At 41.1% G+C, this 26,049-nt stretch overlaps 1 protein-coding gene and 1 long non-coding RNA gene across 4 annotated transcripts in view; one reads left to right on the forward strand and one right to left on the reverse strand.

The window, feature by feature from the left end:
- Positions 1-14,560: 14,560 nt before the first annotated feature.
- The window catches only part of LOC133552824 (uncharacterized), a 40,751-nt gene continuing 29,262 nt past the window's right edge, over positions 14,561-26,049 (reverse strand). Inside the window, exons 2-4 of one of the 2 annotated variants that reach the window (XM_061900332.1) lie at positions 18,454-18,648; positions 14,993-15,073; positions 14,561-14,880 (exon numbers count right to left, since the gene is read on the reverse strand). In XM_061900332.1, the coding sequence (XP_061756316.1) occupies positions 14,633-14,880; positions 14,993-15,073; positions 18,454-18,648 (524 nt within the window). In that variant the 3' untranslated portion in view covers positions 14,561-14,632. Of the gene's footprint in view, positions 14,881-14,969; positions 15,074-18,453; positions 18,649-26,049 lie in introns of both variants that reach the window. The other variant, XM_061900334.1, reaches the window with a different exon arrangement.
- The window catches only part of LOC133552825 (uncharacterized), a 78,325-nt gene continuing 72,878 nt past the window's right edge, over positions 20,603-26,049 (forward strand). For both annotated transcript variants that reach the window (XR_009806777.1, XR_009806776.1), the window contains exons 1-2: positions 20,603-20,772; positions 21,409-21,487. This is a non-coding gene — a long non-coding RNA (uncharacterized LOC133552825). The remainder of the gene's footprint in view (positions 20,773-21,408; positions 21,488-26,049) is intronic.

Below are 26,049 nucleotides of genomic sequence, written 5' to 3' on the forward strand. Positions count from 1 at the left end.
GGGAAAAATTGGAAAAGTCGGCAAAAGTCCCCCAACATTTTCAAAATACCTACCAAAGTTCGAGTCCCAACCAGGTTCGAGTTTGCGTTTGAGTGCACACTTGAACCCGGGTGGGACTTTTGAACATTTCACCGACTTTTCTCACTTTTCTCCCCACCTTCCCGAGGGACTTTGCTGGGTGCGTTTTGGACAATTAGGGCATCCCGGCCGGCGGTGGAACTTGTGGGACTCGAACCTGTGTAGGTATTTGAAAATTTTTGGGACTTTTGCTGACTTTTCCAACTTTCATCCCCCCTCCCCATGGGACTCGGCTGGTGTGTTATGGACATTTTGGGCATTTTGCGCGTCCATACATTAGATTTTATATTTGTTTTAAGTGTTTAGGCCCTAAATGATCTCAGTAAGATATTACAGCTTGTAGCTGAGATTTGATGACCTATATTGAGTAAAACATGCTTGAAACTAGAATATCAAATGTTGCAAAGCTGTGACATCAACACTCACAAGTATAAAACTACTTTTTAAAGTAAGAATTTCTTATTTCAAGAATGTAAAACAAAATCATGACTTTGACACAATTGTTTCTCACATTAAAACAGATGACAGCCAAATAGACTTTGCCATTTTATTTTCAATGAAACAGTAGAAAATACGTACTCGTATAGTAGCACACTTGTTATTAGTGAGAATATACTTATTTTAAGGTATTATTGGGTTCATTGAAGTTAGCTAATTTTACTTGTTTTGGAAAGTCTTGACAAGCCAAATTTTCTGGTTCTGTTGGCGGATAATTTTGCTTAGTTCAAGTAAAATACCCCTCATTTTTGTATTTTTTTTTTCTTGTTTTTGAACACTGACTTTTTGCAGTGATAGGGGGGAAAAATGAGAAAAGTCGGCAAAAGTCCCCCCAAATTTTCTAAATACCTACCAAGGTTCGAGTCCCAACCAGGTTCGAGTTTGAGTTTGAGTGCACACTCGAACCCGGGTGGGACTTTTGAACATTTCACCGACTTTTCTCACTTTTCTCCCCCACCTTCCCATGTACAGTTTTCGAAATGTTGACACAACCATAACTTACGCTTTTGCAATCTGTTTCAAGGCATCCCCTGTGTTCACATCCTTCTGCTTGTTTTCGTCACGATGTACTGAAAGTGCACCCAGATGGTGAAGAGGCCCATCATCCGGCCTTCGACTCGTTTCGTTACCGCACACTTCTAGAGGTTTGCAGAAAAAAAAAAAAGAGGAAGTTTGCGGTCTCGCGCAAGTCACCTCAGCGTGCCCGTGGCGTCAGCAGGGGCGTGATGGGAAAACGTCCGAGGATGTCACCTCGCTGTCACGTGGTCCACTTCCCCTCGTTTGTCCGAGGTATAAAAGGAAGTGGATGTTATTCTTGTGCTCACGGCACGGCAACAACGAGATGTACAAACCTCAAAACCTCCATTCCGTTTGTGGAATTCGTAAATAAAAACAAAATACAATGATTTGCAAATCATTTTCAACGTATATTCAATTGAATAGACTGCAAAGAAAAAATACTCAATGTTCCAACTGACAAACGTTTTTTTTTTTGTTTTTGCAACTTAAAATGTAATGGCAACGAAAACATTGCAAAAAAAAGTAGGCACAGGAGCATTTTTACCACTGTGTTACATGGCCTTTCCTTATAACAACACTCAGTAAACGTTTGGGAACTTAGGAGGTAATTTTTTTAAGTTTTTCCGGTAGAATTCTTTCCCATTCTTGCTAGACTTGCTAGACTTCATATTGTGCAACACATTTCTGTAGTACTCCAGACAAGTCTGGACTACTACAGGCAGGCCAGTCTGGTACCTGCACTATTTTACTATGAAACCACGCTGTTGTAACATGTGGCTTGGCATTGTCTTGATAAAATAAGCAGGGGCGTCCATGTTAACTTTGCTTGGATAGCAACATATGTTGCTCCAAAACCTGTATGGACCTTTCAGCATTAATGGTGCCTTCACAGATGTATAAATTACCCACACCTTGGGCACTTATACACCCCATACCATCACAAATGCTGACTTTTAAACTTTGCGCCTATAACAGGTGGTTCTTATCCTCTTTGATCAAACAGACACAACGTCCCTAATTTCCAAAAACAGTTTGAAATGTGGACTCGTCAGACCACAGAACACTTCTCCACTTAGCATAAGTCCATGTTAGATGAACTTGGGCCCAGCAAAGCCGGCGGCGTTTCTGGGTGTGTTTGATAAATGGCTTTTGCTTTGCATAGTAGAGTTTAAACTTGGACTTACAGATGTAGCGAAGGACCGTAGTTACTGACAGGGGTTTTCTGAGATGCTGCTGAACCCATGTGGTGATATCCTTTACACAATGATGTTGCTTTTGATGCAGTGGCTAAGGGATCCAAGGTGACGGGCAGTGATTTTTCCAGATTCGCTGAACCTTTTGATGATATTACACACCTTAGATCAGGGGTCACCAACGCGGTGCCCGCGAGCACCAGGTAGCCCGTAAGGACCAGATGAGTGGCCCGCTGGCCTGTTCTAAAAATAGCTCAAATAGCAGCACTTACCAGTGAGCTGCCTCTATATTTTAATTTTATTTATTTACGAGCAAGCTGGTCTCTATTTGCTCGACATTTTTAATTCTAAGAGAGACAAAACTCAAATAGAATTTGAAAATCCAAGAAAATATTTTAAATACTTGGTCTTCACTTGTTTAAATATATTAATTTATTTGTTTTACTTTGCTTCTTATAACTTTCAGAAAGACAATTTTAGAGAAAAAAACACAACCTTGAAAATTATTTTGGGATTTTTAAACACATATACCTTTTTACCTTTTAAATTCCTTCCTCTTCTTTCCTGACAATTTAAATCAATGTTCAAGTATTTTTTTTTTATTGTAAAGAATAAGAAATACATTTTAATTTAATTCTTCATTTTAGCTTCTGTTTTTTCTACGAAGAATATTTGCAAAATATTTCTTCAAACTTATTATGATTAAAATTCAAAAAAAATTCTGGCAAATCTAAAAATCTGTAGAATCAAATTTAAATCTTATTTCAAAGACTTTTGAATTTCTTTTAAAATTTTTGTTCTGGAAAATCTAGAAGAAATAATGATTTGTCTTTGTTAGAAATATAGCTTGCTCCAATTTGTTATATATTCTAACAAAGTGTAGATTGGATTTTAACCTATTTAAAACATGTCATCAAAATTCTAAAATTAATCTTAATTAGGAAAAAGTATTAATAATGTTCCATAAATTATTCTTTTTATTTTTTCATAAAGATTCGAATTAGCTAGTTTTTCTCTTCATTTTTTTCGGTTGAATTTTGAATTTTAAAGAGTCGAAATTGAAGATAAACTATGTTTCAAAATTTAATTTTCATTTTTTTCGTGTTTTCTCCTCTTTTAAACCGTTCAATTAAGTGTTTTTTTCAGCATTTATTCTTTACAAAAAACCTTCCGTAAAAGGAAAAAAAATGTTTGACGGAATGACAGACAGAAATACTATTTTTTTTATACATATACATTTATTTATAAAAGGTAAATTGAGCTATTGGCTATTTCTGGCAATTTATTTACGTGTGTATCAAACTGGTAGCCCTTCGCATTAATCAGTACCCAAGAAGTAGCTCTTGCGACCCCTCCCTTAGATGGTGAAATACCTAAATTCCTTGCAATAGCTGGTTGAGAAATGTTGTTCTTAAACTGTTCGACAATTTGCTCACGCATTTGTTCACAAAGTGCGGACCCTCGCCCCGTCCTTGTTTAAGAATGACTGAGCAAGGCAAGATATTTAATGTTCAAACAGAGAAGTGATCGTTGCATGCATCAGTCCATCTTAGATGAGCTTGGGCCCAACGAAGCCGGCTGTATTTCTGGGTGTTGTTGATAAATGACTTTCGTTTTGAATAGTAAAGTTTTAAATTGCACTTACAGATGTAGCGGCCAACTGTGGATTTCTGAAGTGTTCCTCAGTCCATGTGGTTATATCCTTTACACACTGATGTCGATTTTAGATGCAGTACTCCCTATGGGGTCGAAGGTCCGTAATACTAACGCTTCCGTGCAGTGTTTTCTCCATATTCTCAGAAGCTTTTGAAGATATCACGGAGCATAGATGGTGAAATCCCTAAATTCCTTGCAATAGCTGGTTGAGAAATGTTGTTCTTAAACTGTTGGACAATTTGTTCATGCAAAGTGGTGACCCTCGTCCCGTCCTTGTTTGTGACTGACTGAACATTTCAACGGAATCTGCTTTTATACCCAATCATGGCGCCCACCTGTTCCCAATTAGCCTGTTCACCTGTGGGTTTTTCCAAATAAGTGTTTGATGAGCATTCTTCAACTTTTCTCAGTCTTTTTCCCCACTTGTGCCAGCTTTTTGGAAACATGTTGCAGGCATCAAATTCCAAATAAGTTAATATTAGCAACGTTTTCCAGTTTGAATGTTAAGTATCTTGTCTTTGCAGTCTATTCAAATGAATATATGTTGAAAAGGATTTGCAAATCATTGTGTTCTGTTTTTATTTACCATTTACACAACGTGCCAACTTCACCGGTTTTGGGTTTTGTACGTTTGTTTGATGGAATCAAATGCACCAGTTGTGTGGAGAATTTGCCCTAGTTTTGAAAAGTGTGCGGTAGCCGTTTCACCTTGTATGACTCAAATCTGAGTCGTGTTGTGTAATTCTAAGCGCTGCCTTTGTGCCAAAACAACCGCCGGGGGAGCGCAGTAAAAAGCAAATACAATAAAAAATGTCAGAAAAAACACATGTGCTAAATATCTCCTATTATTGCAATAAAACATCCTTTTTAAAAAAAGAAAAAAAAAGGTTTCATAATCCTGGAACTCACATCTTTTCTGTCTATATTAAAATCCGCTGTATCTTTAAGTTTTAACCCTCTCTATTGTGTTACATAACACTTATTTGAGGCTTACGGTCATGTGACCACATAAAAACGGGAAGTATACAAACAGACGTGGAGAAATAGTAGGAATAAAAATTGTAACTTCTGCAAGTCATTGTCACTTCAATGTTTAGCATTTTCAAAACAAATAAAAACCAAATGACTCGTACAGAGTTTTTTGTTTTTTTGAATATTTTCATGTGCAGTGGAACCCCCACAAATTCAAATGCAACTGAAGTTCAAACTATCAAGACTTGAACTTTGGTGTGATTTGTTTTCCTGTGGTGCAAAGCGAATGGCGTGAAGGTAAGGACATATTTTAATTAATAACTCAAAAAAGATGCAAAGCTCACAGAGGAGGTAAAAACACTTGGCAATGAAAACTAAAACTTGCACTAAGGCAAAACTATGGTTATAAAACAAAACTTGTTAACTATGGCGTGAATTAAGAAAACTTACTTGGACCGAGAAAAGAGTGTGAATAAGGCAGCATGGTTCATCAGCATGGATTACGGGGGTGTTAGAGGTTGATGTTGCCAGGCTGACTGCCTGGCAACTACAGGCTTAAATAGGCACAGTGATGACAGGTGCGTGAATACAGACAGGTGCGTGAGTTGTCACCGACGTCCCACTGGGTGTGAGTTTTCCTTGCCTTTATGTGGGCTCTACAGAGAATGTCGTTGTGGTTTGAGCAGCCCTTTGAGACACTAGTGTGTTAGGGCTATATACATAATCATTGATTTATTGATTGATAGCAGGTGAGAACTAATGGGTTGAAACGGTCACAAAACAAACAAAAGCGCACAATGAGTCCAAAATCAAACAGAACGTGACCACGAAACATGACACAAACCAGGCATTTCCGGACAAATATGCCCCAAAAGTCAAAACTTGGAGCGCAAACCATCATTTCGTAACACTTACAAGCTGAACTCACACAATATGAACAATATTTAGGTATCAATAGCTTGCATACATTTTTACTAATTGTTGTTACTTCTCTGTGAGGTCACATGTTGATTATTGATAGTTTTTTTGATGATAAAATATAATAATTGAACAGTGAGCTGATAATGACAACTGTGCTGTCGAGTTATCTCTTGATTTCTCCCACTTCTGAGTCTCATTTGCACCTATTATATAGTAAAATGTACATGCCGTTGCAATTCCAAGAAGTTAGATGGATAGCGGTGTGTTGCTTAGTCAGGAAGTAGTCTTTGCCATTCAACTGAAGCTAGTCTTTGGTTGCGCCCTACAAAGTGTTCATACGGTAAGTATTTTGTGGAGAGGGGGAGCCGGCAGTACAACAGCGAGGCAGGGTACGCCGTAGCCCGGCCCGAGATGGCGGCGAGGAGGCGTGGACGGGGAGCAATCAAGATCAGGTGCGTGGATCGCGCACCTGGTGACAATTGAGTGATCCTCTCGCATTGTGTAAAAGGGCGGCAGATGTCAACGTCTGGGAGAGAGGAAGAGAGCCAGAGGCAGACGACGAGGGAGCGGAGAGAGGAGGTGAAAAGCGACCTGCACTGAGGTTTTATTTACAAAAATATACAAAGTCACAACCCTGCTCAACAATGTCCTTATTTGGTGGTCCACACGACAGCGAGAGACTGTCACAGTATTTTACTCATTACACAGCGGCTGTTTGATTGTAACGTGCATCTTAGTTGCGATTTGGCGGTGTTGAACTCGCCATGCAAAACTGCTGATGGTAATCATTAGGGTGTTTATGGCACACGCAATTAGCATCAAAAGTGGAGACTCTACGTGTGAGCGTTTTCAATCAAGAATACTTGCTTTGCCTAGAGGCAATCCAGCTGAGCCAACCCGGTCTGCAGGCGGGTGTGACGTCGCGTTCTACAAGGGTATAGAAATATGGCACCTGTGGAGAGGCGGAGCCGACGAGCCGACAGCGGGCTCGGACAAACGGTGGTCCGGCCCAAGATGGCGGCCAGGAGGCGGAGCAGAGAGGCGGGGCCCGCCTGGAGCGACACTGCATCCGTTAGAGTCAGGTGCGTAGTTCACACACCTGCTCTCAATCCCTACATCTTCTTCTGCAGCATAAAAGGGGAGAAGGAGGAACAATCGGGGCAGAAGTAGGAGAGGAACCACCCAAGAAGAAAGACCACAAACGCGAGGAGAGAGACGCAGAGCGAGATGAACCCCCGCGGAAGAAGCAGCCACCGGCCACCGAAAGGTGCGCCGCGACGAGCAGGAAAGGAGGGCGCGCTAGAAATTGGCGCGACCGACTGGCAAGAAAATGTGTTTATTGAAAAATAATCCTACGGTGCGTCCTGTATCGATTGTCACTGCAACCCACACGATGACGGCTGGAGACCTGCCACAGCACCGTTTTGAGTTCCGAATTCTGTACTGAATTCTACTGATATTCAGTAAAAAAAAAATATCCAAACGTGAAATTGTAAAAACTATTGATTCACGCTTTGAACTTTTGTGAGCCTTCAATTGGTTTCTTTGTCTTAATCTAAGACAAACCTTGTCAAGATGGGGGGGTTGGGAGCTTGCTGCGGAGTCGTTCTCCCAGGAAGGCAGACGGACTACTCGGGACATGACGTGAGGGTGAAAACATGATTTAATTTTAACAGTAACAAAGGCCAATGGAAACTTTGCACAAACAATCACTCAAAATCTTTGACCGAAAACCACAACATCACCGTCACTGTTTAGTTCTCCAAAAATATAGATTGTTGAACTTAGCTAATATTCAAAGATTAGCATCAGTACGAATGACCCATCCTAAATACCACTGCACCAGCGCCACTTAAGCACTTTGTCCAGTTTGCATCTGCTGTGACAACTTGAAAACACACGAGCCTCCAGGTGTAAAACATATTTTGCAAAATCAGCCTTTTCATATAAAACCATAAAGGAATGGAGCGACATCACAACAAACTTGAGAAGTTTAACAAATTACTCTTCATCTACATTTAAAGTCAAAATGTGTCTTCGTAGCAATCAAAGCTGCTCACACGGTCAATAAGGTGGGCCCTATGCTTGGAAGATCAACTTAATCTGTATTATATTTATCCATGACAGCTTTTTTTGTTGTAAATTGTGAAGTGTGTGTGTTAAAATCATGGTTGTTTTTACAAATGACAACAGATGTGAACAAGAGCATGTATTGTCTTTGTGTGATGATGAAAATGAGGTGTGGTTGGAATGGATATTAAGTATGTGTCCATGAAAGGGCATTTTATGACTTTCCTTGATTTGATTACGTTCTATGGTATGATTTTATGGTCATAATTTTATTGCATGATTTTTGTATCCCTTTAATTTAGGTAGCCATGGACTGCAGATGGAAATTAGCTATGTAGCTATAATCTGGTACAGAACATATTTGTCTTTTAGCTTAATGTTTCTGTGCATTGTCCCTTCAAATAAAGACCAAACTAAACTTAAGTACAAACGGAAGGCGCGCATGGCGGAGACACAAACTTAGCGTAGGGAAACGAAAACTAACTTAGACAGACTATGGACATGAAACCAAAAAAACACTGACTGTGACGTGAAATGAGCAGGATGAACTATAAGGTGAAAAAAAACTAGCATGAACAGAGCATGAAAAGAACAATGACGCCAGGCCGACTGCCTGGCAACTACAAGCTTGAATGATAGTGACATGATTAACACAGGTGCGTGAGTCCTAAACAAATCAGACGTGTGAGTCCAAATGAGTACAGGTGAAACTAATGAGTTGTCATGGAAACTAAAACAAACCAGGTTGCGCAAAAAAAGGAACTAAAGGAGTAAAAAACAAACGGAATATAACTAAACAAAACATGTTCAGAAGACATGACGGACCTGGGCAATTATTCTGACTCGGGGGGCCACATTTAGAGAAAATAAATGTGTCTGGGGGCCCAGTATATCTATTTTTAGGAACACTAATACAAAACCTCACAATAATTATCTGATTGAATGTTAAAAACGTTATGACAGACCTCTCGTTCCTTCCTTGTTTCTCAACCTCTTTTCTCGACGTTCACGGCTGCCGCCCTTTGCAACAGTGCGAGAGGATTCATTAATTGTATCCAGGTGCGCGATCCACGCACCTGATCTCGTTTGTGGCGTCGCTCCCGGCACGCCCCGCCCTGCCTCGCCGCTCGCTCACCCTTCCCGCCTCTTTGCCGCCATCTCTGTTGGACCGTCGGCTCCGCCTCTCCACACATATTAACACTTTTTTTTTTTTTTTACCGCTTCATCTTTTTCCATTTTTCATACATTTTTGTTAAAGCTCCAGAGAGCCACTAGGACGGCGCTAAAGAGCCGCGGGTTGCCGACCCCCCGACCTATGTTGAGTAAAACATGCTTGAAAATAGAATATCAACTGTTGCACAGCTGTGTCATTAACACTCACAAGTATAGAACTACTTTTTTAAAGTAATCATTTCTTAGTTCAAGCATTAAAAAAGACAACATTATGATGCCGAGCGCATATCATTCTGTCAAGATAATGGCACAAGCATTTGCTTAATTTAAGAATATTTTTCAACATATTAAGCAAAAAGGTCCCTTTTTTTTCTACTTAAAAAACTGCACTTGTTATTAGTGAGAGTTTACTTGTTTTAAGGTACTGTATTTCCTTAAATTGCCTCAGGGTATATAGTTGCGCGTGCCTTGAATTAGCGCATGCTTAGTATTACCGCCTGGTCGTCATCATTTTCAAAATGGAGGAGGCGGTATTCAATACCGGTAATTTGAAATCGCATAAAGGGAAGAATATTAAGAGCTTTTCAGTAGGATTTAAGGTCCAAACTTACATAACACTCAAATTTTTACTGCATGCCTTTGGTAAGTACCGGAGTGAAAAGAGGTTTTAAAATAATCAGCCCATGCTTACTTTTACCGCATACCTTTGGTAAGTGCCGGAATGAGAAGAGGTTTTAAAATAATTAGCGCATGCTTACTTTTACTGCATGCTTTTGGTAAGTGCAGGAGTGAGAAGAGGTTTTAAAATAATTAGCGCATGCTTACTTTTACCGCATGCCTTTGGTAAGTGCCGGAGCGAGAAGAGGTTTTAAAATAATCACCTCCTGCTTACTTTTACTGCATGCTTTTGGTAAGCGCAGGAGTGAGAAGAGGTTTTAAAATAATCAGAGCATGCTTACTTTTACCGCGTGCTTTTGGTAAGTGCCGGAGTGAGAAGAGGTTTTAAAATAATTAGTGCATGCTTACTTTTACCGCATACCTTTGGTAAGCGCCGGAGTGAGAAGAGGTTTTAAAATAATTAGCACATGCTTACTTTTACCGCATGCTTTTGGTAAGCGCCGGAGTGAGAAGAGGTTTTAAAATAATAAGCGCATGCTTACTTTTACCGCATGCCTTTGATAAGTGAGAAGAGGTTTTAAAATAATCAGCGCATGCTTACTCTTACCGCATACCTTTGGTAAGTGCCGGAGTGAGTAGAGGTTTTAAAATAATTAGCGCATGCTTACTTTTACCGCATGCCTTTGGTAAGTGCCGTAGTGAGAAGAGGTTTTAAGATAATCAACGCATCCTTACTTTTACCGCATACCTTTGGTAAGTGCCGGAGTGAGAAGAGGTTTTAAAATAATCAGCGCATGCTTACTTTTACTGCATGCTTTTGGTAAGCGCAGGAGTGAGAAGAGGTTTTAAAATAATCAGCGCATGCTTACTTTTACCGCATGCTTTTGGTAAGCGCAGGAGTGAGAAGAGGTTTTAAAATAATAAGCGCATTATTACTTTTACCGCATTCCTTTGGTAAGTGCCGGAGTGAGAAGAGGTTTTAAAATAATTAGCGCATGCTTACTTTTATTGCATGCCTTTGGTAAGTGCCGGAGTGAGAAGAGGTTTTAAAATAATCAGCGCATGCTTACTTTTACCGCATGCTTTTGGTAAGCGCAGAAGTGAGAGGAGGTTATAAAATAATTAGCGCATGCTTACTTTTACCGCATGCTTTTGGTAAGCGCAGGAGTGGAAACAGTTTTTAAATTAATTAGGGCCCCGGCGGCAATTCAAGGAAATACGGTATTTTGGGGTTCATTGAGGTTAACTACTTTGACTTGTTTTGGAAAGTCTTGACAGGCCGAATTGTGTTGTTCTATTGGCGGATAATTTTGCTTAGTTCAAATAAAATACCCCTCATTCTTGTATCTTTTTTTTTGTTTTTGAACGCGGACTTTTTCCAGTGTCTATATCATGCAAGCATTGAAATACTTAGTATAGTTCAAGACTTACAGTCATTTGAAAACATCACTGCACCATCAGATTGGCAGCTACAGTTTCCATCTTAAATATCTGAAAAAAATTAGCTCTGATTTAAGACATTTTGCAACATATTCTAATTTATGGAGATGTGCGAGTTAGATTGGCTCAAAAACAATTCCAAAACTGAGAGTTCGGTACGTAATGTTAAATCAAAAGAGCCGTTCCAGACACGCGACCGACGTTAATCAAGTCCTGTGACCCGCCTGTTGACAATCTCTGTCCATCAGGCACATTCCGGCAGACGCCGTCCTGTGGCCTGTTTTTGAAACGTCTTCTTGAATGTGACCCGGACAAACACGAGCGAAGACTTTGTCAATTCTTCCGTGGCTCCGTGAACTGAAATGTCATCAACCTGAGGAGGCGCGCTAAACACACATGTGGATAAAAAAAGACTCTTTGTCATCCCTCAGCTATGCTTTACCAATTAACGACATTGTTGCTTGCTAATTAAATCCAATAGGGAAGGGCAAATTCCTTTATGAAGCTCAAAGTGCTTGACTGATGCAATAAATCACAAACCCCGTTTCCAAATGAGTTGTGAAATTGTGTTAGATGTAAAAATAAACGGAATACAATGATTTGCAAATCCTATTCAACCCATATTCAGTTGAATATGCCACAAAGACAACATATTTGATGTTCAAACTGATAAACTTTTTTTTTTTTTTGCAAATAATCATTAGCTTTAGAATTTGATGCCAGCAATACGTGACAAAGAAGTTGGGAAAGGTGGCAATAAATACTAACAAAGTTAAGAAATGCTCATCAAACACTTATTTGGAACATCCCACAGCTGTGAAGGCTAATTGGGAACAGGTGTGTGCCATGATTGGGTATAAAAACAGCTTCCCAAAAAATGCTCAGTCTCTCACAAGAAAGGATGGGGCGAGGTACACCCCTTTGTCCACAACTGCGTGAGCAAATAGTCAAACAGTTTAAGAACAACGTTTCTCGAAGTGCAATTGCAAGAAATTTAGGGATTTCAACATCTACGGTGCATTATATCATCAAAAGTTCAGAGAATCTGGAGAAATCACTCCACGTAAGCGGCATGGCCGGAACCAACATTGAATGACCGTGACCTTCGAGCCCTCAAACGGCACTGTATTAAAAACCGACATCAATCTCTAAAGGATATCACCACATGGGCTCAGGAACACTTCAAAAAACCACTGTCACTAAATACAGTTAGTCGCTACATCTGTAAGTGCAAGTTAAAGCTCTACTATGCAAAGCAAAAGCCATTTATCAACAACATTCGGAAACGCCCCCAGCCTCTCTAGGCCCGAGATCATTCAAGATGAACTGATGCAAAGTGGAAAAGTGTTCTGTGGTCTGACGAGTCCACATTTCAATTTTTTGGGAGGAAATATTCTACATTGTGTCATCCGGACCTAAAGGGGAACTGAACCATACAGACTGTTATCGACGCAAAGTTCAAAAGCCAGCATCTGTGATGGTATGGGGGTGCATTAGTGCCCAAGGCATGGGTAACTTACACATCTGTGAAGGCACCATTAATGCTGAAAGGTACATAGGGGTTTTGGAACAACATATGCTGCCATCTTTTTCATGGACGCCCCTGCTTATTTCAGCAAGACAATGCCAAGCCACAATCAGCTTGTGTTACAACAGCGTGGCTTTGTAAAAAAAGAGTGCGGGTACTTTCCTGGCCCGTCTACAGTCCAGACCTGTCTCTCATCGAAAATGTGTGGCGCATTATGAAGCGTAAAATACGACAGCGGAGACCCCGGACTGTTGAACGACAGAAGCCCTACATAAAACAAGAAAGGGAAATAATTCCACTTTCAAAGCTTCATTAATTAGTTTTCTCAGTTCCCAAACGTTTATTAGGTGTTGTTAAAAGAAAAGGTACTGTAACACAGTGGTGAACATGCCCTTTCCCAACTACGTTGGCACGTGTTGCAGCCATGAAATTCTAAGTTAATTATTAGTTGCAAAAAAAACAACAAAGTTTATGAGTTTGAACATCAAATATCTTGTCTTTGTAGTGCATTCAATTGAATATGGGTTGAAAAGGATTTGCAAATCATTGTATTCCGTTTATAATTACATCCAAAACAATTTCCCAACTCATATGGAAACGGGGTTTGTACTTTCAGTCTGCAATTGCACGGTTACATAAGTGCCTGTCTCATATCTCCTGGCGGACTATTAGTAAAGTGAAACTGAAACGCAGCCTCTCCAAGTCCCGATATGGATCTAAAATATCAAGGGCGTACTTTGGCACAATACCGTGAAAACACTGGTGCGCAAGCAGAACTGTTCTAAAGTCTAAACCTACTCAGTGTCCTAGAAATCTAGGACCTACTGACTCTAGAAAGAGGTTCCGCAGCCTGTGAAGCAGAACCAACAGGTTCTGTAACATCTTCTTCCCTCTGGCTGTACGACTCTTGAACGCATCATAATTATCCCCTCAATGGAATATAAAGACAATATAACATACATCCATAAACGTGGATGCATATGAAAAAGTGCAATATATTTATCTGTACAGTTATATATTTATTTAAATCTGCACCTTATTGCTTTTTTGTCCTGCACTACCATGAGGTAATGCAACGAAATGTAGTTATTATCTGTACTGTAAAGTTCAAATTTGAATGACAATAAAAAGGAAGCCTCTGTCTAAGTCTAAGTGGTTAGAGCAGGGGTCGGGAACCTTTTTGGCCGAGAGAGCCAAGAAGCCAAATATTTTAAAATGTATTTACGTAAGATCCATGTAATATATTTTTAACACTGAACACAACTAAAAGTGTGCATTTTTAATCAACACCAAACTTTCTAGAGTATAATAGGTCTCTTATTTTTTGTAATAACGTTGCTATTCTGTAGCTAACTTAGGAGGGGGCGTGGCCTGCGGGTCTGCAGCGAAGCGGGGTGTTGCCAGGACCGGCCTCGAAATCAGCGACAGGTGTGTAAAAGGCCCACCTGGGCCTTGTTGAAGAACCCCCAAGAGGGCTAACCCTACACTAACCAATAATAAATCAATTATTTCTTAACCTTAAGGCAACTTCTTGAACAGGTGCGGTAGAAAAAGGATGGATGGATTCAAATGCATGAGCATTTTTATATTTTTAACGTTATTTTTAACACTGTGATTACAAGTGGAATTATTCATTACTTATTGTATTAAGTAGTGTCAGCTCAGATTTATCCGAGAGCCAGATGCGGTCATCAAAAGAGCCACATCTGGCTCGCGAGCCATAGGTTCCCTACCCCTGGGTTAGAGTGTCCGCCTTGAGATCGGTAGGTCGTGAGTTCAAAACCAAGCCGAGTCATACCAAAGACTATAGAAATGGGACCCATTACCTCCTTGCTTGGAACTCTGCATCAAGGGTTGGAATTGGGGGTTAAAACACCAAAAATGATTCCCGGGCGTGGCCACCACTGCTGTTTACTGCTCCTCTCACCTCCTAGGAGGTGATGATTTGTCAAATGCAGAGAATTGGCTACGTTCTGTCTAAGGTCTCTTGGCTGCACTGGTCTTTTATGTCGCTCCCTCTCGTCAAGTCCAGGTGTTTTGATTCCTGATTGTGTGCAGGCTTGTTTCTGCGTGGGTGTGCTGCGCTCAGCACAAGTGGGGACGTGTCTGAGCATGCTGTCAATGGAGGAACGCTTTGGCGTGCTGTCAGAGGAGGCGTCCGCAGATCCAGCCGCAGAGGAAACGCGGGTTCGACTCCGCGCCATGACAGAAGAACTAGAAAAAAAAGACAAGAAGGCAGTGGGAACGATTCAGATAGGGATGATGCTGTGAGAGGCGCTGTGGCAGCCGCGGCCAGGCCCAACCTCAAAAAGGGATAGAGCCATACCGCTTTGAACCCGACGCTGACGGTGACGGTCAGGAGGACGCATATTGATGCTGGAGTAGCACACGACATACTGTAGATCGCCTTCAGAATACAGAATGGTAAAAAATTTGTATTAATACATATACTGTACTTTGTGTGTGTGGTCCAATCCAACTGTGTTCGCTTGACATCTCTGCTCCATAGTAAAGCTTGACTTTCGGAAATGTAAACAATAAAACACAGGCTGTGTTTGTGTTGTTAAAGCCAGCCGCAATACACCGCTTCCCACTAACAGCTTTCTTCTTTGATGTCTCCAGTGTTTGTAGAACAAATTGCAAAAGATTCAGCATTACAGTTGCCCAGAATACTGTGGAATTTTGCTACGAAAAGAGAAGGGAACGATGCTGGAACAAAATGTCCTCTACAATCCGTGACGTCACACGCACGCGTCATCATACCGAGACGTATCAGCAGGATTTTTCGGCGCAAAATTAAAAATTGCAATATAGTAAACTTATTGGCATGTGTTGCAATGTTAATATTTCATCATTGACATACAAACTATCAGACTGCGTAGCTGGTAGTAGTGGGTTTCAGTCGGCTTTTAAATAGAGGTGACGTGAATAACGACAGGTGCGCGTGTCCAAATGAATCAGGTGGGTGACATGAGGACAGGTGAAAACTAATGGGTTGTCATGGAAACAAAGCAGGGAGTGAAAAAACAGGAACTGACAGGGTGCAAAAACCAAACAGAACACAGCCAAACTAAACATGATCACCAAGACATGACATCCTGATTTTATTTTTTTTTCCATTTCATTTATTTATTTATTTCAGGCAATGACATTAAAAAAATAAATAATAATAATAACAAAGTACAAAGTTGACAACACATAATAATATGAATTAATATAGTACAAAAGGTAATGTACAGTATATCATGCATGATTGTCCAGTTTAGCCTGAAAAGCAGTGGGAAGAATATCCATCCATCCATTTTTTACCGCTTATTCCCTTTTGGGGTTGCGAGGGTCGCTGGCGCCTATCTCAGCTACAATCTGGCGGAAGGCTAATTTATTTAATCCCACCCCCAGTTCTCCATTCAGTGATTATTCCATTGAGTTTCACTGTTACTTTGTTTAAGGATACAAATGTTGTATCGTGGTGGCATTACCACAGGTAAAAATAACTAATACAAAACCTGTGGCGACATTCGGCCTATTATAAGGAAAGAGAAACACTAACTATTAGGGTTGTACGGTATACCGGTATTAGTATACGTGGAGGGAGATGGGGCCAGTGCTGTTTGCAGGAGCAAAGGTTACCGCCTCTCTCTATGGTGCTGAGGAGATAGCATCATTAAACGTTGGGGCGTGGCAGTGTTGATGGCGAGACGGGGTCGTGGCAGTGTTGATGGCGAGACACGGCCGGCAGGGGATTAGATTTCACAGGTGATTCCCAGAGCCCCTAAAAAGTATTCGGGCTATAGAGCATTTTCTATTCGGGCTCCAGTACTCTGGAATGCCTTCCCGGTAACAGTTAAAGATGCTTCCTCAGTAGAAGCATTTAAGTGCCATCTTAAAACTTATCTTTATACTGTAGCCTTTAAATAGACCCCCCTTTTTAGACCAGTTGAGCTGCCGTTTCTTTTCTTTTTCCTCTGCTCCCATCCCCCTTGTGGAGGGGTGTCACAGGTCTGGTGGCCATGGATGAAGAGCTGGCTGTCCAGAGTCGGGACCCGGGGTGGACCGCTCGTCTGTGCATCGGTTGGGGACATCTCTCCGCTGCTGACCCGTCTAAGCTCGGGATGGTCTCCTGCTGGCCCCACCATGCACTGGACTCTCATTAATATGTTACATCCACTATGGACTGGACTTTCACAATATTATGCGAGACCCACTTGACGTCCATTGCATCCGGTCTCCCCCAGAGGGGGGGGCGGGGGGGGGGGGGGGGTGTTCACCCACATCTCATAGTCATAGTCTCATAGGTTTTGGGGTTTGTAAACACGTAGCCATTTTAATTTGTACAACACTTCATCAGAGTCTGTCTCTGAAGAAACTGGTAATTAATCCATGTGAGGTTTTTTTTGCACCTGTCTGGGGATGTTATGTAATTGCAACAAGCTGCCAAAGTGGTCAGGACGTCTCACACAGAGTTTATCCCAGATCCACCCGCTGTGCAACACAAGGGAGCGGGGAGAAATGATAGATTTGTTTTATTTTTCCAAGCAGTCGGTCCGACTCCACTGTTGAAATAACATGCAGGTCTGAATGACATCATTAGGAGTAGAGATGTCAGATAATGGCTTTTTTATTCTGATATTCCGATATTGTCCAACTCTTAATTACCGATTCCGATATATACAGTTGTGGAATTACCACATTATTATGCCTAATTTTGTAGGGTGGTCTATGGTGGTGTATATTGAAGCGTCCCGGAATAGTTAGTGCTGCAAGGGGTTCTGGGTATTTGTTCTGTTGTGTTTAAGTTCAAGTTAAAGTTAAAGTACCAATGATTGTCACACACTAGGTGTGGTGAAATCTGTCCTCTGCATTTGACCCATCCCCTTGGTCACCCCCTGGGAGGTGAGAGAGCAGTGAGCAGCAGCGGTGCCGCGCCCGGGAATAATTTTTGGTGATTTAACCCCCAATTTCAACCCTTGATGCTGAGTGCCAAGTAATGGGTCCCATTTTTATAGTCTTTGGTATGACTCGGCTGGGGTTTGAACTCACAACCTACCGATCTCAGGGCGGACACTCTAACCACTAGGCCACTGAGTCATGTTGTGTTACGGTGCGGATGTTCTCCCGAAACGTGCTTGTCTTTCTTGTTTGGTGTGGGTTCACAGTGTGGCGCATGTTTGTAACGGTGTTAAAGCTGTTTATACGGCCACCCACAGTGTGGCTGTTGACCAAGTATGCGTTGCATTCACTTTGTGTGTGTGAAAAACTTTAAGCAATATGTGATTGGGCCGGCCTAAAAAGGCAGTGCCTTTAAAGGCCTACTGAAATGCAATGTTCTTATTTAAACGGGGATAGCAGGTCCATTCTATGTGTCATACTTGATCATTTTGCGATATTGCTATATTTTTGCTGAAAGGATTTAGTAGAGAACATCAACGATAAAGTTCGAAACTTTTGGTCGCTAAAAAAAAAGCCGTGCCTGTACCGGAAGTAGCAGACGATGTGCGCGTGACGTCACGGGTTGTGGAGCTCCTCACATCTGAACATTGTTTATAATCATGGCCACCAGCAGCGAGAGTGATTCGGACCGAGAAAGCGACAATTTCCCCATTAATTTGAGCGAGGATGAAAGATTCGTGGATGAGGAAAGTGAGAGTGAAGGACTAGAAAAAAAAAGAAAAAACTAGACAGCAGATCTATTCAGATGTTATTAGACAAATTTACTATGATAATTCTGGAAAATCCCTTATCTGCTTATTGTGTTACTAGTGTTTTAGTGAGATTATATGGTCGTACCTGTACAACCTGAAAGTCGGAGGGGTGTGGCCACGGGTGTGGTGACCGCCAGTGTCTCAGAGGGAAGCCACGTTTCTCGACGAGGCGAAGGCAGTCGATGCTTCCTCCACGGTGGAAGCATCCGACGGTCGGGGGGCGGCCGGTGGGAGGAGGCAAGACAGGTGCAGGGGAACGACTCAAGCTCTCCGCTCATGTCTAGGGTAAGAGCCGACTTATTAACACCATTTTCTCACCGAAACCTGCCGGTTGACATGTAGTAGGGAACCATGTTCGCTTGACCGCTCTGTTCCATAGTAAAGCTTCACCGTCATCTTTCGGGAATGTAAACAATGAAACACCGGCTGTGTTTGTGTTGCTAAAGGCGGCCGCAATACAACGCTTCCCACCTACATCTTTATTCTTTGACGTCTCCATTATTAATTGAACACATTGCAAAAGATTCAGTAACAGAGTGTCCAGAATACTGTGGAATTTTGCGATGAAAAGAGACGACTTAATAGCTGTGAACGGTGCTGGACCAAAATGTCCTCTACAATGCGTGATGTCATCATACCGTGACGTTTTAGCATGATACTTCCACGCAAAATTTAAAATGGCAATTTAGTAAACTAAACCGGCCGTATTGGCATGTGTTGCAATGTTAAAATGTCATCACTGATATATAAACTATCAGACTGCGTGGTTGGCAGTAGTGGGTTTAAAAATTCATACATTTTACTTTTTGAAACCGATACCGATAATTTTCGATATTACATTTTAAAGCATTTATTGAGCTGCCGATGTTATCGGACATCTCTATTTATGAGCTAAATAGGAAAGGCCCGGCCTTCTCTATTTGTTTATGAGTGTCTATTTAGCATTGTAGCGTCATCACACACAAACTTTACATCATGTTTGCACATCGGATATGTTCAGACAGCATGTATTCAGACTGATAAGATAAGCACACGAGTCATTCTGAGATATTGTAGACTCCCAATTTTGCTTGCTGTGAGGAAAACAGAGTAATCGGTGACCTTTGGACCATTGCTATCTTGGCTAAAATCCATCAATTGGCAATGTTTTCATTTGGTTTAAGCTGATTGAAATGACATTGATAGTTACTGATAGTTTGTGCGGTATTTAACATGTGCCTGGACCCCCTATGCCCAGGCTTGGACCATTTTTTTTTCTCCCCCCCGTCCCCCATTGTTTACCTGTATCTCACCTTTCCTTGCCTTTATGTGGGATCTGAACCCAGGATGTTGTTGTGGCTTGGCAGCCCTTTGAGACACTTGTGATTTAAACATTTATTGCTATATAAATAAATATTGAACCAACATTTTGCTCGTCTCCTTTGTTGGTTAAAAAAAGCGAGGACCGCTGATTTCTCCGCTGTCCGGGTATGGCCACTTTTTGCTTTCGTAAATCACCACTTGTGATTGGATACTCGGGAGTGACACAGTCGTGTTCAACATAACGCTACAGCAATATTGTAGCCTAATATTACATGAAGAAAATATGATGAATATTTATAAATATTTATGAAAACACCACAGGTGTGTTTGCTTTTAAGCAAAGGTTGCCTCGCCGTAGGTGACACACCGACTCTCGCACGTGTCTCGTCGCGGTAGGACATTCCTGAATGCTACGTCGAGCACGAACATTCGAGATAGTTTGGGGGCCTCCCGCTTCTAAAGCCCTTTTTAACTCCTACCAGCACAAGGATTAAGACCTTGGATCCAGACAGCTAACAAGGCAGCATGTGTCTGCTGCAAGCTGCTCACCCATTCAGAATTCTTTATAACTGGCTGGAACACTCGGCCTCCTCTTACCCACCTCCTGCAGGGGGACTTTTGCAAAACAAGTGCCGAGAGGAATGTCAATGATAATGTGGCAGAACGCTTATTAAAATCGGACACTTTCCAGGTAATATCGCCCACATCTATTTCGACATGAAAATGTGCACAAAAAGTAAGCAGAATCCACATTCAACATTTTGTCTGTGTGTGAATTGAAATAAATTGCATCATATTTCCCTACGTCTGGAATGTTCCCTTATGTGGAGCGGACAATACCAAGAATGAACACAAAGTGTGTTGCAAGGCAATCACTAAAAAAGGGAAAAAGGAGGCTAAAGTTAGATGTGTTGGGTGTTGGAAAATAGAAAAGTCATAGTAATTTACGCAGAAAGACACAAAAAAATAAATGATTCATTCATTGTGTCGCTTTATTCAAGGAAACGCCTCATTTGAGAAAGATGTGACTCGGGATTAGTGAGCGGATGAGACGAACGTGAAGTCACTTTTGATACGGATGGAAAATTATGTGCTGTCACTTGTGAGTATTTACGTAGTATTGGGTAATTTTTTTGTGTCATGTCAATTTTCCCTTTTTTTTTAAATATTCCTACAACAATTACAAAGTGTTTACATTATTATTATATATACTTTTTTTATCATTTGGGTATTTGTTCACTTATTTATTGAGGTTAAGTAACTTGGTCCCTGTATATCTACAGTATGTGCCTTTATATGTAAACAAATGTGTTTGTATATGCAATAAAAATGTTTAAAATGTTTATAATATTTTGAAATATAAATGTAGATATAAAAATGACAATAACAAAGAAGCCTGATGATTAACATGTCAATAAGGGGTGGGAGAGTATGAAAAGCATAGTCATTATGTATTGTTTTTATTTTCTATGTATTTTCAATGTGATTGTGGAGGGGGGGAGTGGCCTGCGGACCTGCAGCAAAACGGGGTGTGCCAGGACCGGCTTTGAGATCAGCGATAGGTGCATAGATGGCCCACCTGGTGTTTGTATATGCGATAAAAAATATTAATAATATTTTGAAATAAGACAAGTATACATGTATATGTAAAAATGACACTCACAAAAAAGTCTGATGGTTAATTTGTCAATAGGGGTGGGAGAATATGAAAAGCATGATTATTATGTGTTTTTTTTAGTGATTGTGGAGGAGGGGCGTGGCCTGCGGACCTTCAGCGAAATGAGGTGTACCAGGACCGGTTTCCAGATCAGCGACAGGTCCGTAGATAGCCCACATGGGCTTGTCGCTCTGTAAACCTTGAAGCTGGACTGTCATGTCAGTGCTTGATGGTCCGAGTGATGTATTTGTTTTTGTATCTTTACATTACTGTATTAAAGGAGCCATATGTAATAATTGCATGTCAAGCCATCATTAAAATGGCCCCGACATGTCAAAAGGCATTAATAATTCATGTTATTTTCGAAAACCTTTATAACTGATACTACTAGTTCAGCCAGGATATGCTCATTTCAAAATAAGATTTACAGCCCAGAAATATTGTTAGCACCGTCTTTTTCATGGACGCCCCTGCTTATTTCAGCAAGACAATACCGAGCCACATTCAGCATGTGTTACAACAGCGTGGCTCCGTTAAAAAAAGAGTGCGGGTACTTTCCTGGCCCGCCTGCAGTCCAGGCCTGTCTCCCATCGAAAATGTGTGGCGCTTTATGAAGCGTAGTAGTTAAACCTGCACTAAACTGACCTTTCATGCTATAGATAACATTAAAAAAGTTTGTTTTCGTTTTTCTTATCCCTGCACTTACCCCTTGACCTTTGCACACAGATTAAAGCGTCCCTCGTCTGCCCTTTTGTGAGATGCGCAGAATGGCGCCGACGACGATAAGCTCTTTTATAGCCGTCCCGTCATCAACTAATTTTGTGCTAGTGGATATTATCTGCTGTGCTAAAATCTACCAGGGACTGCCAAGTGGCAACTTGGATTGCGCTGTGACCGTACTACCACTTATGTCACAACTGTGATCAATAATTGAACTGGTTTCTGTTTAACCGCTCACTAGACTGCGCCATCACTATTGGGAACACAGAGCAGGCAGATTAAACAATTTTAAATGAAAACATAGCCATAAATCTGTAAGTGCAAGTTAAAAACTCTACCATGCAAAAGGAAAGCCATTTATCAACAACACCCAGAATGGGCTGTACTGTAGCTCATCTAAGACGGACTGATGCAAAGTGGAAAAATGTTCTGTGGTCTGACGAGTTCACGTTTCAAAATGTTTTTTGGAAACTGTGGACGTCGTGTCCTCCGAAACGAAGAGGAAAAGAAACCATTCGGATTGTTCTAGGTGCAAAGTTCAAAAGCCAGCATCTGTGATGGTATGCATTAGTGCCCAAGGCATGGGTAATTTACACATCTGTGAAGGCACCATTAATGCTGAAAGGTACTGTAAATACAGGTTTTGGAACAACATATGCCGCCATTTAAGTGCAGTCTTTTTCATGGACGCCCCTGCTTATTTCAGCAAGACAATGCCAAGCCACATTCAGCATGTGTTATAACAGCGTGGCTTCGTAAAAAAAGAGTGCGGGTACTTTCCTGGCCTGCCTGCAGTCCAGACCTGTCTCCCATCGAAAATGTGTGGCGCATTATGAAGCGTAAAATACGACAGTGGAGACCCCGGACTGTTGAACGACTGAAGTGAAGTGAAGTGAATTATATTTATATTGCGCTTTTCTCTAGTGACTCAAAGCGCTTTACATAGGCAAACCCAATATCTAAGTTACATTTAAACCAGTGTGGATGGCACTGGGAGCAGGTGGGTAAAGTGCCTTGCCCAAGGACACAACGGCAGTGACTAGAATATCGGAAGCGGGACTCGAACCTGCAACCCTCAAGTTGCTGGCAGGGCCACTCTACCAACCAAGCTATGCCGCTCTACATAAAACAAGAATGGGAAACAATTCCACTTTCAAAGCTCCAACAATTAGTTTCTTCAGTTCCCAAATGTTTATTGAGTGTTGTTAAAAGAAAAGGTGATGTAACACAGTGGTGAACATGCCCTTTCCCAACTACTTTGGTACGTGTTGCAGCCATGAAATTCAAATCATTATTTGCAAAAAAAAAAAAAAAGTTTCAGAGTATGAACATCAAATATCTTGTCTTTGTAGTCGGAAGGTGGTGTCAAAACGAGATGAGTTCCGACATTTTTCCACACCGCTCGTCTCGACGCATGGCTTTTGGAAGCTTTAGGCCGTATGCAGAAAAATGACGCACGCGGGAGAATAAACAGCACCTGCAGTGGAAGTTGGCATCTAGAACTTGGCCAGCTGAGTTTAGTTTAGTATATACAAACCCCGTTTCCGTATGAGTTGGGAAATTGTGTTAGATGTAAATATAAACAGAATACCATGATTTGCAAATCCTTCTCAGGCCAGACAGCAGAGCCAATAATTCCAGAATATTGACAAATATATTGTTTTCACCTCTAGGGTGGAGAAATCTTCACCCATAACCGAATAAACTAACATATTTGTTTATGTATGGCTGCTGAGGGCCTAACTTGAGGCTTGCAACTCTATACCCTACTTAAAGCCACATCGTATTTCTCAGTGTGTGTGGATTCACAATCTAATTATACACATCGAAACTTGGTGTAAATGCAATAAATCACTTTGAGAGCAATATTTCAAATCATCTTGTAGAGACAAAACAAACTTACAAGGTAATGATATCGAGCAAAAGTACATCATGCAATGAAATTTAAAAATATTAAAGTAGCAATAGAGTGGAAAAAACATGTTGACTTTATATTGATTGATTGATTAATTGAGATTTTTATTAGTAGATTGCACAGTACAGTACATATTCAACATAAATTGTGGAACAATTTAAGAACAACATTTTTCTCAACAAAATATTGCAAGGGACTTAGAGATTTCACCATCAAAGGTCTGTAATATCATCAAAAGCTTCAGAGGATCTGGAAAAAGCCCTGCACGTGACATTGAATTTCCGTGACCTTGGATCCCTCAGGCATCAAAAAGCATCATCAGTGTGTAAAGGATATCACCACATGGTCTCAGAAACACTTCAGATAACCACTGTCAGTAACACTGCCAGTACATCTGTGAGTGCAAATTAAAAACTCTACTATGCAAAGGGAAAGCCATTTATGAACAACACCCAGAATGGGCTGTAGCTCATCTAGGATGGACTGATGCAAAGTGGAAAAGTGTTCTGCGGTCGTTTCAAATTGTTTTCAGAAACTGTGGACATTGTGTCCTCCGGAACGAAGAGGAAAATAAACTATTCGGATTGTTTTAGAAGCAAAGTTCAAAAGCCAACATCTGTGATGGTATGGGGGTGTAATAGTGTCCAAGGCATGGGTAACTTACATATCTGTGAAGGCACCATTAATGCTGAAAGGTATATACAGGTTTTGGAACAACACATGCTGCCATCTAAGCGCCGTCTTTTTCATGGAAGCCCCTGCTTATTTCAGCAAGACAATGCCAAACCACAATCAGCACGTGTTACAACAGCGTGGCTTCGTAAAAAAAGAGTGCGGGTACTTTCCTGGCCCATCTGCAGTCCAGACCTGTCTCCCATCGAAAATGTGTGGCGCATTATGAAGCGTAAAATACGACTGTTGAACGACTGAAGCGCTACATAAAACAAGAATGGGAAATAATTCCACTTTCAAAGCTTCAACAATTAGTTTCCTCAGTTCCCAAACGTTTATTGAGTGTTGTAAAAAGAAAAGGTGATATAACACAGTGGTGAACATGCCCTTTCCCAACTACTTTGGCACGTGTTGCAGCCATGAAATTCTAAGTTAATTATTATTTGCAAAAAAAAAAAATAAAGTTTATGGGTTTGGACATCTAATATTTTCTCTTTATTCTGTTTTTATTTACACTTACACAATTTCCCAACTCATATGGAAACGGGTTTTGTATATATATTGTCAGAGTAAGTTGGTGATGAACCCCAAAATGCAGAGATGGAGGCAGGCATGAAATGAGAAAACATGATCTAATTAAATACTAAGACAAAAACAAAACTAAAAGGGTACAAACACAAAGCGCGCACGAGGCGGAAAATCAAACAAAAGGAACTAGCCTGGTCGCTAGAAAATAACAAACAGGAGCTTAGCGTGGAAGCTGGCGGGTAGCGAACAGGCAAATAGAAGTCATACTTGTATAATGAAAATTAAAACGGAAGGAGGGAACAAAAAACAGTAAGCTACAAACATCAACTGAATATAGCTTACCGCTACGCTGCAAAGACAAGCTCGGTTGGTAGAGTGGCCGTGTCAGCAACTTGAGGGTTGCAGGTTCGATTCCCGCTTGTGCCATCCTAGTTACTGCCGTTGTGTCCTTGGGCAAGACACTTTACCCACCTGCTCCCAGTGCCACCCACACTGGTTTAAATGTAACTTAGATATTGGGTGTCACTATGTAAAAAAGCGCTTTGAGTCACTTGAGTAAAGCGCTATATAAATATTATTCACTTCACTTCACAAGGTACGACACGACAGGAGCGATAACACATCACAAGAGCGACTAGACGTGACATTGACAAGACAATAAAATGATCCAGCAACTAACACAAGACAAAGCAGGTACAAATAGGAGCGGGCTGATTGGCAACAGGTGTGGCCAGGTGCCAATCAGCCGCAGCTGAAGAGGAACACAGCACTCAGGGAACAAGACAGGAAGCTGACAAAATAAGAGCACTAGACAGGAACTAAGGACAGGAAATACTAAACACAGAGGAAACAGACAAATGCAGAGAAAAAAAACTAAAACAAAGACA

Source organism: Nerophis ophidion, linkage group LG05, assembly GCF_033978795.1.
Source record: "Nerophis ophidion isolate RoL-2023_Sa linkage group LG05, RoL_Noph_v1.0, whole genome shotgun sequence".
In the NCBI taxonomy this organism is placed as follows: domain Eukaryota; kingdom Metazoa; phylum Chordata; class Actinopteri; order Syngnathiformes; family Syngnathidae; genus Nerophis; species Nerophis ophidion.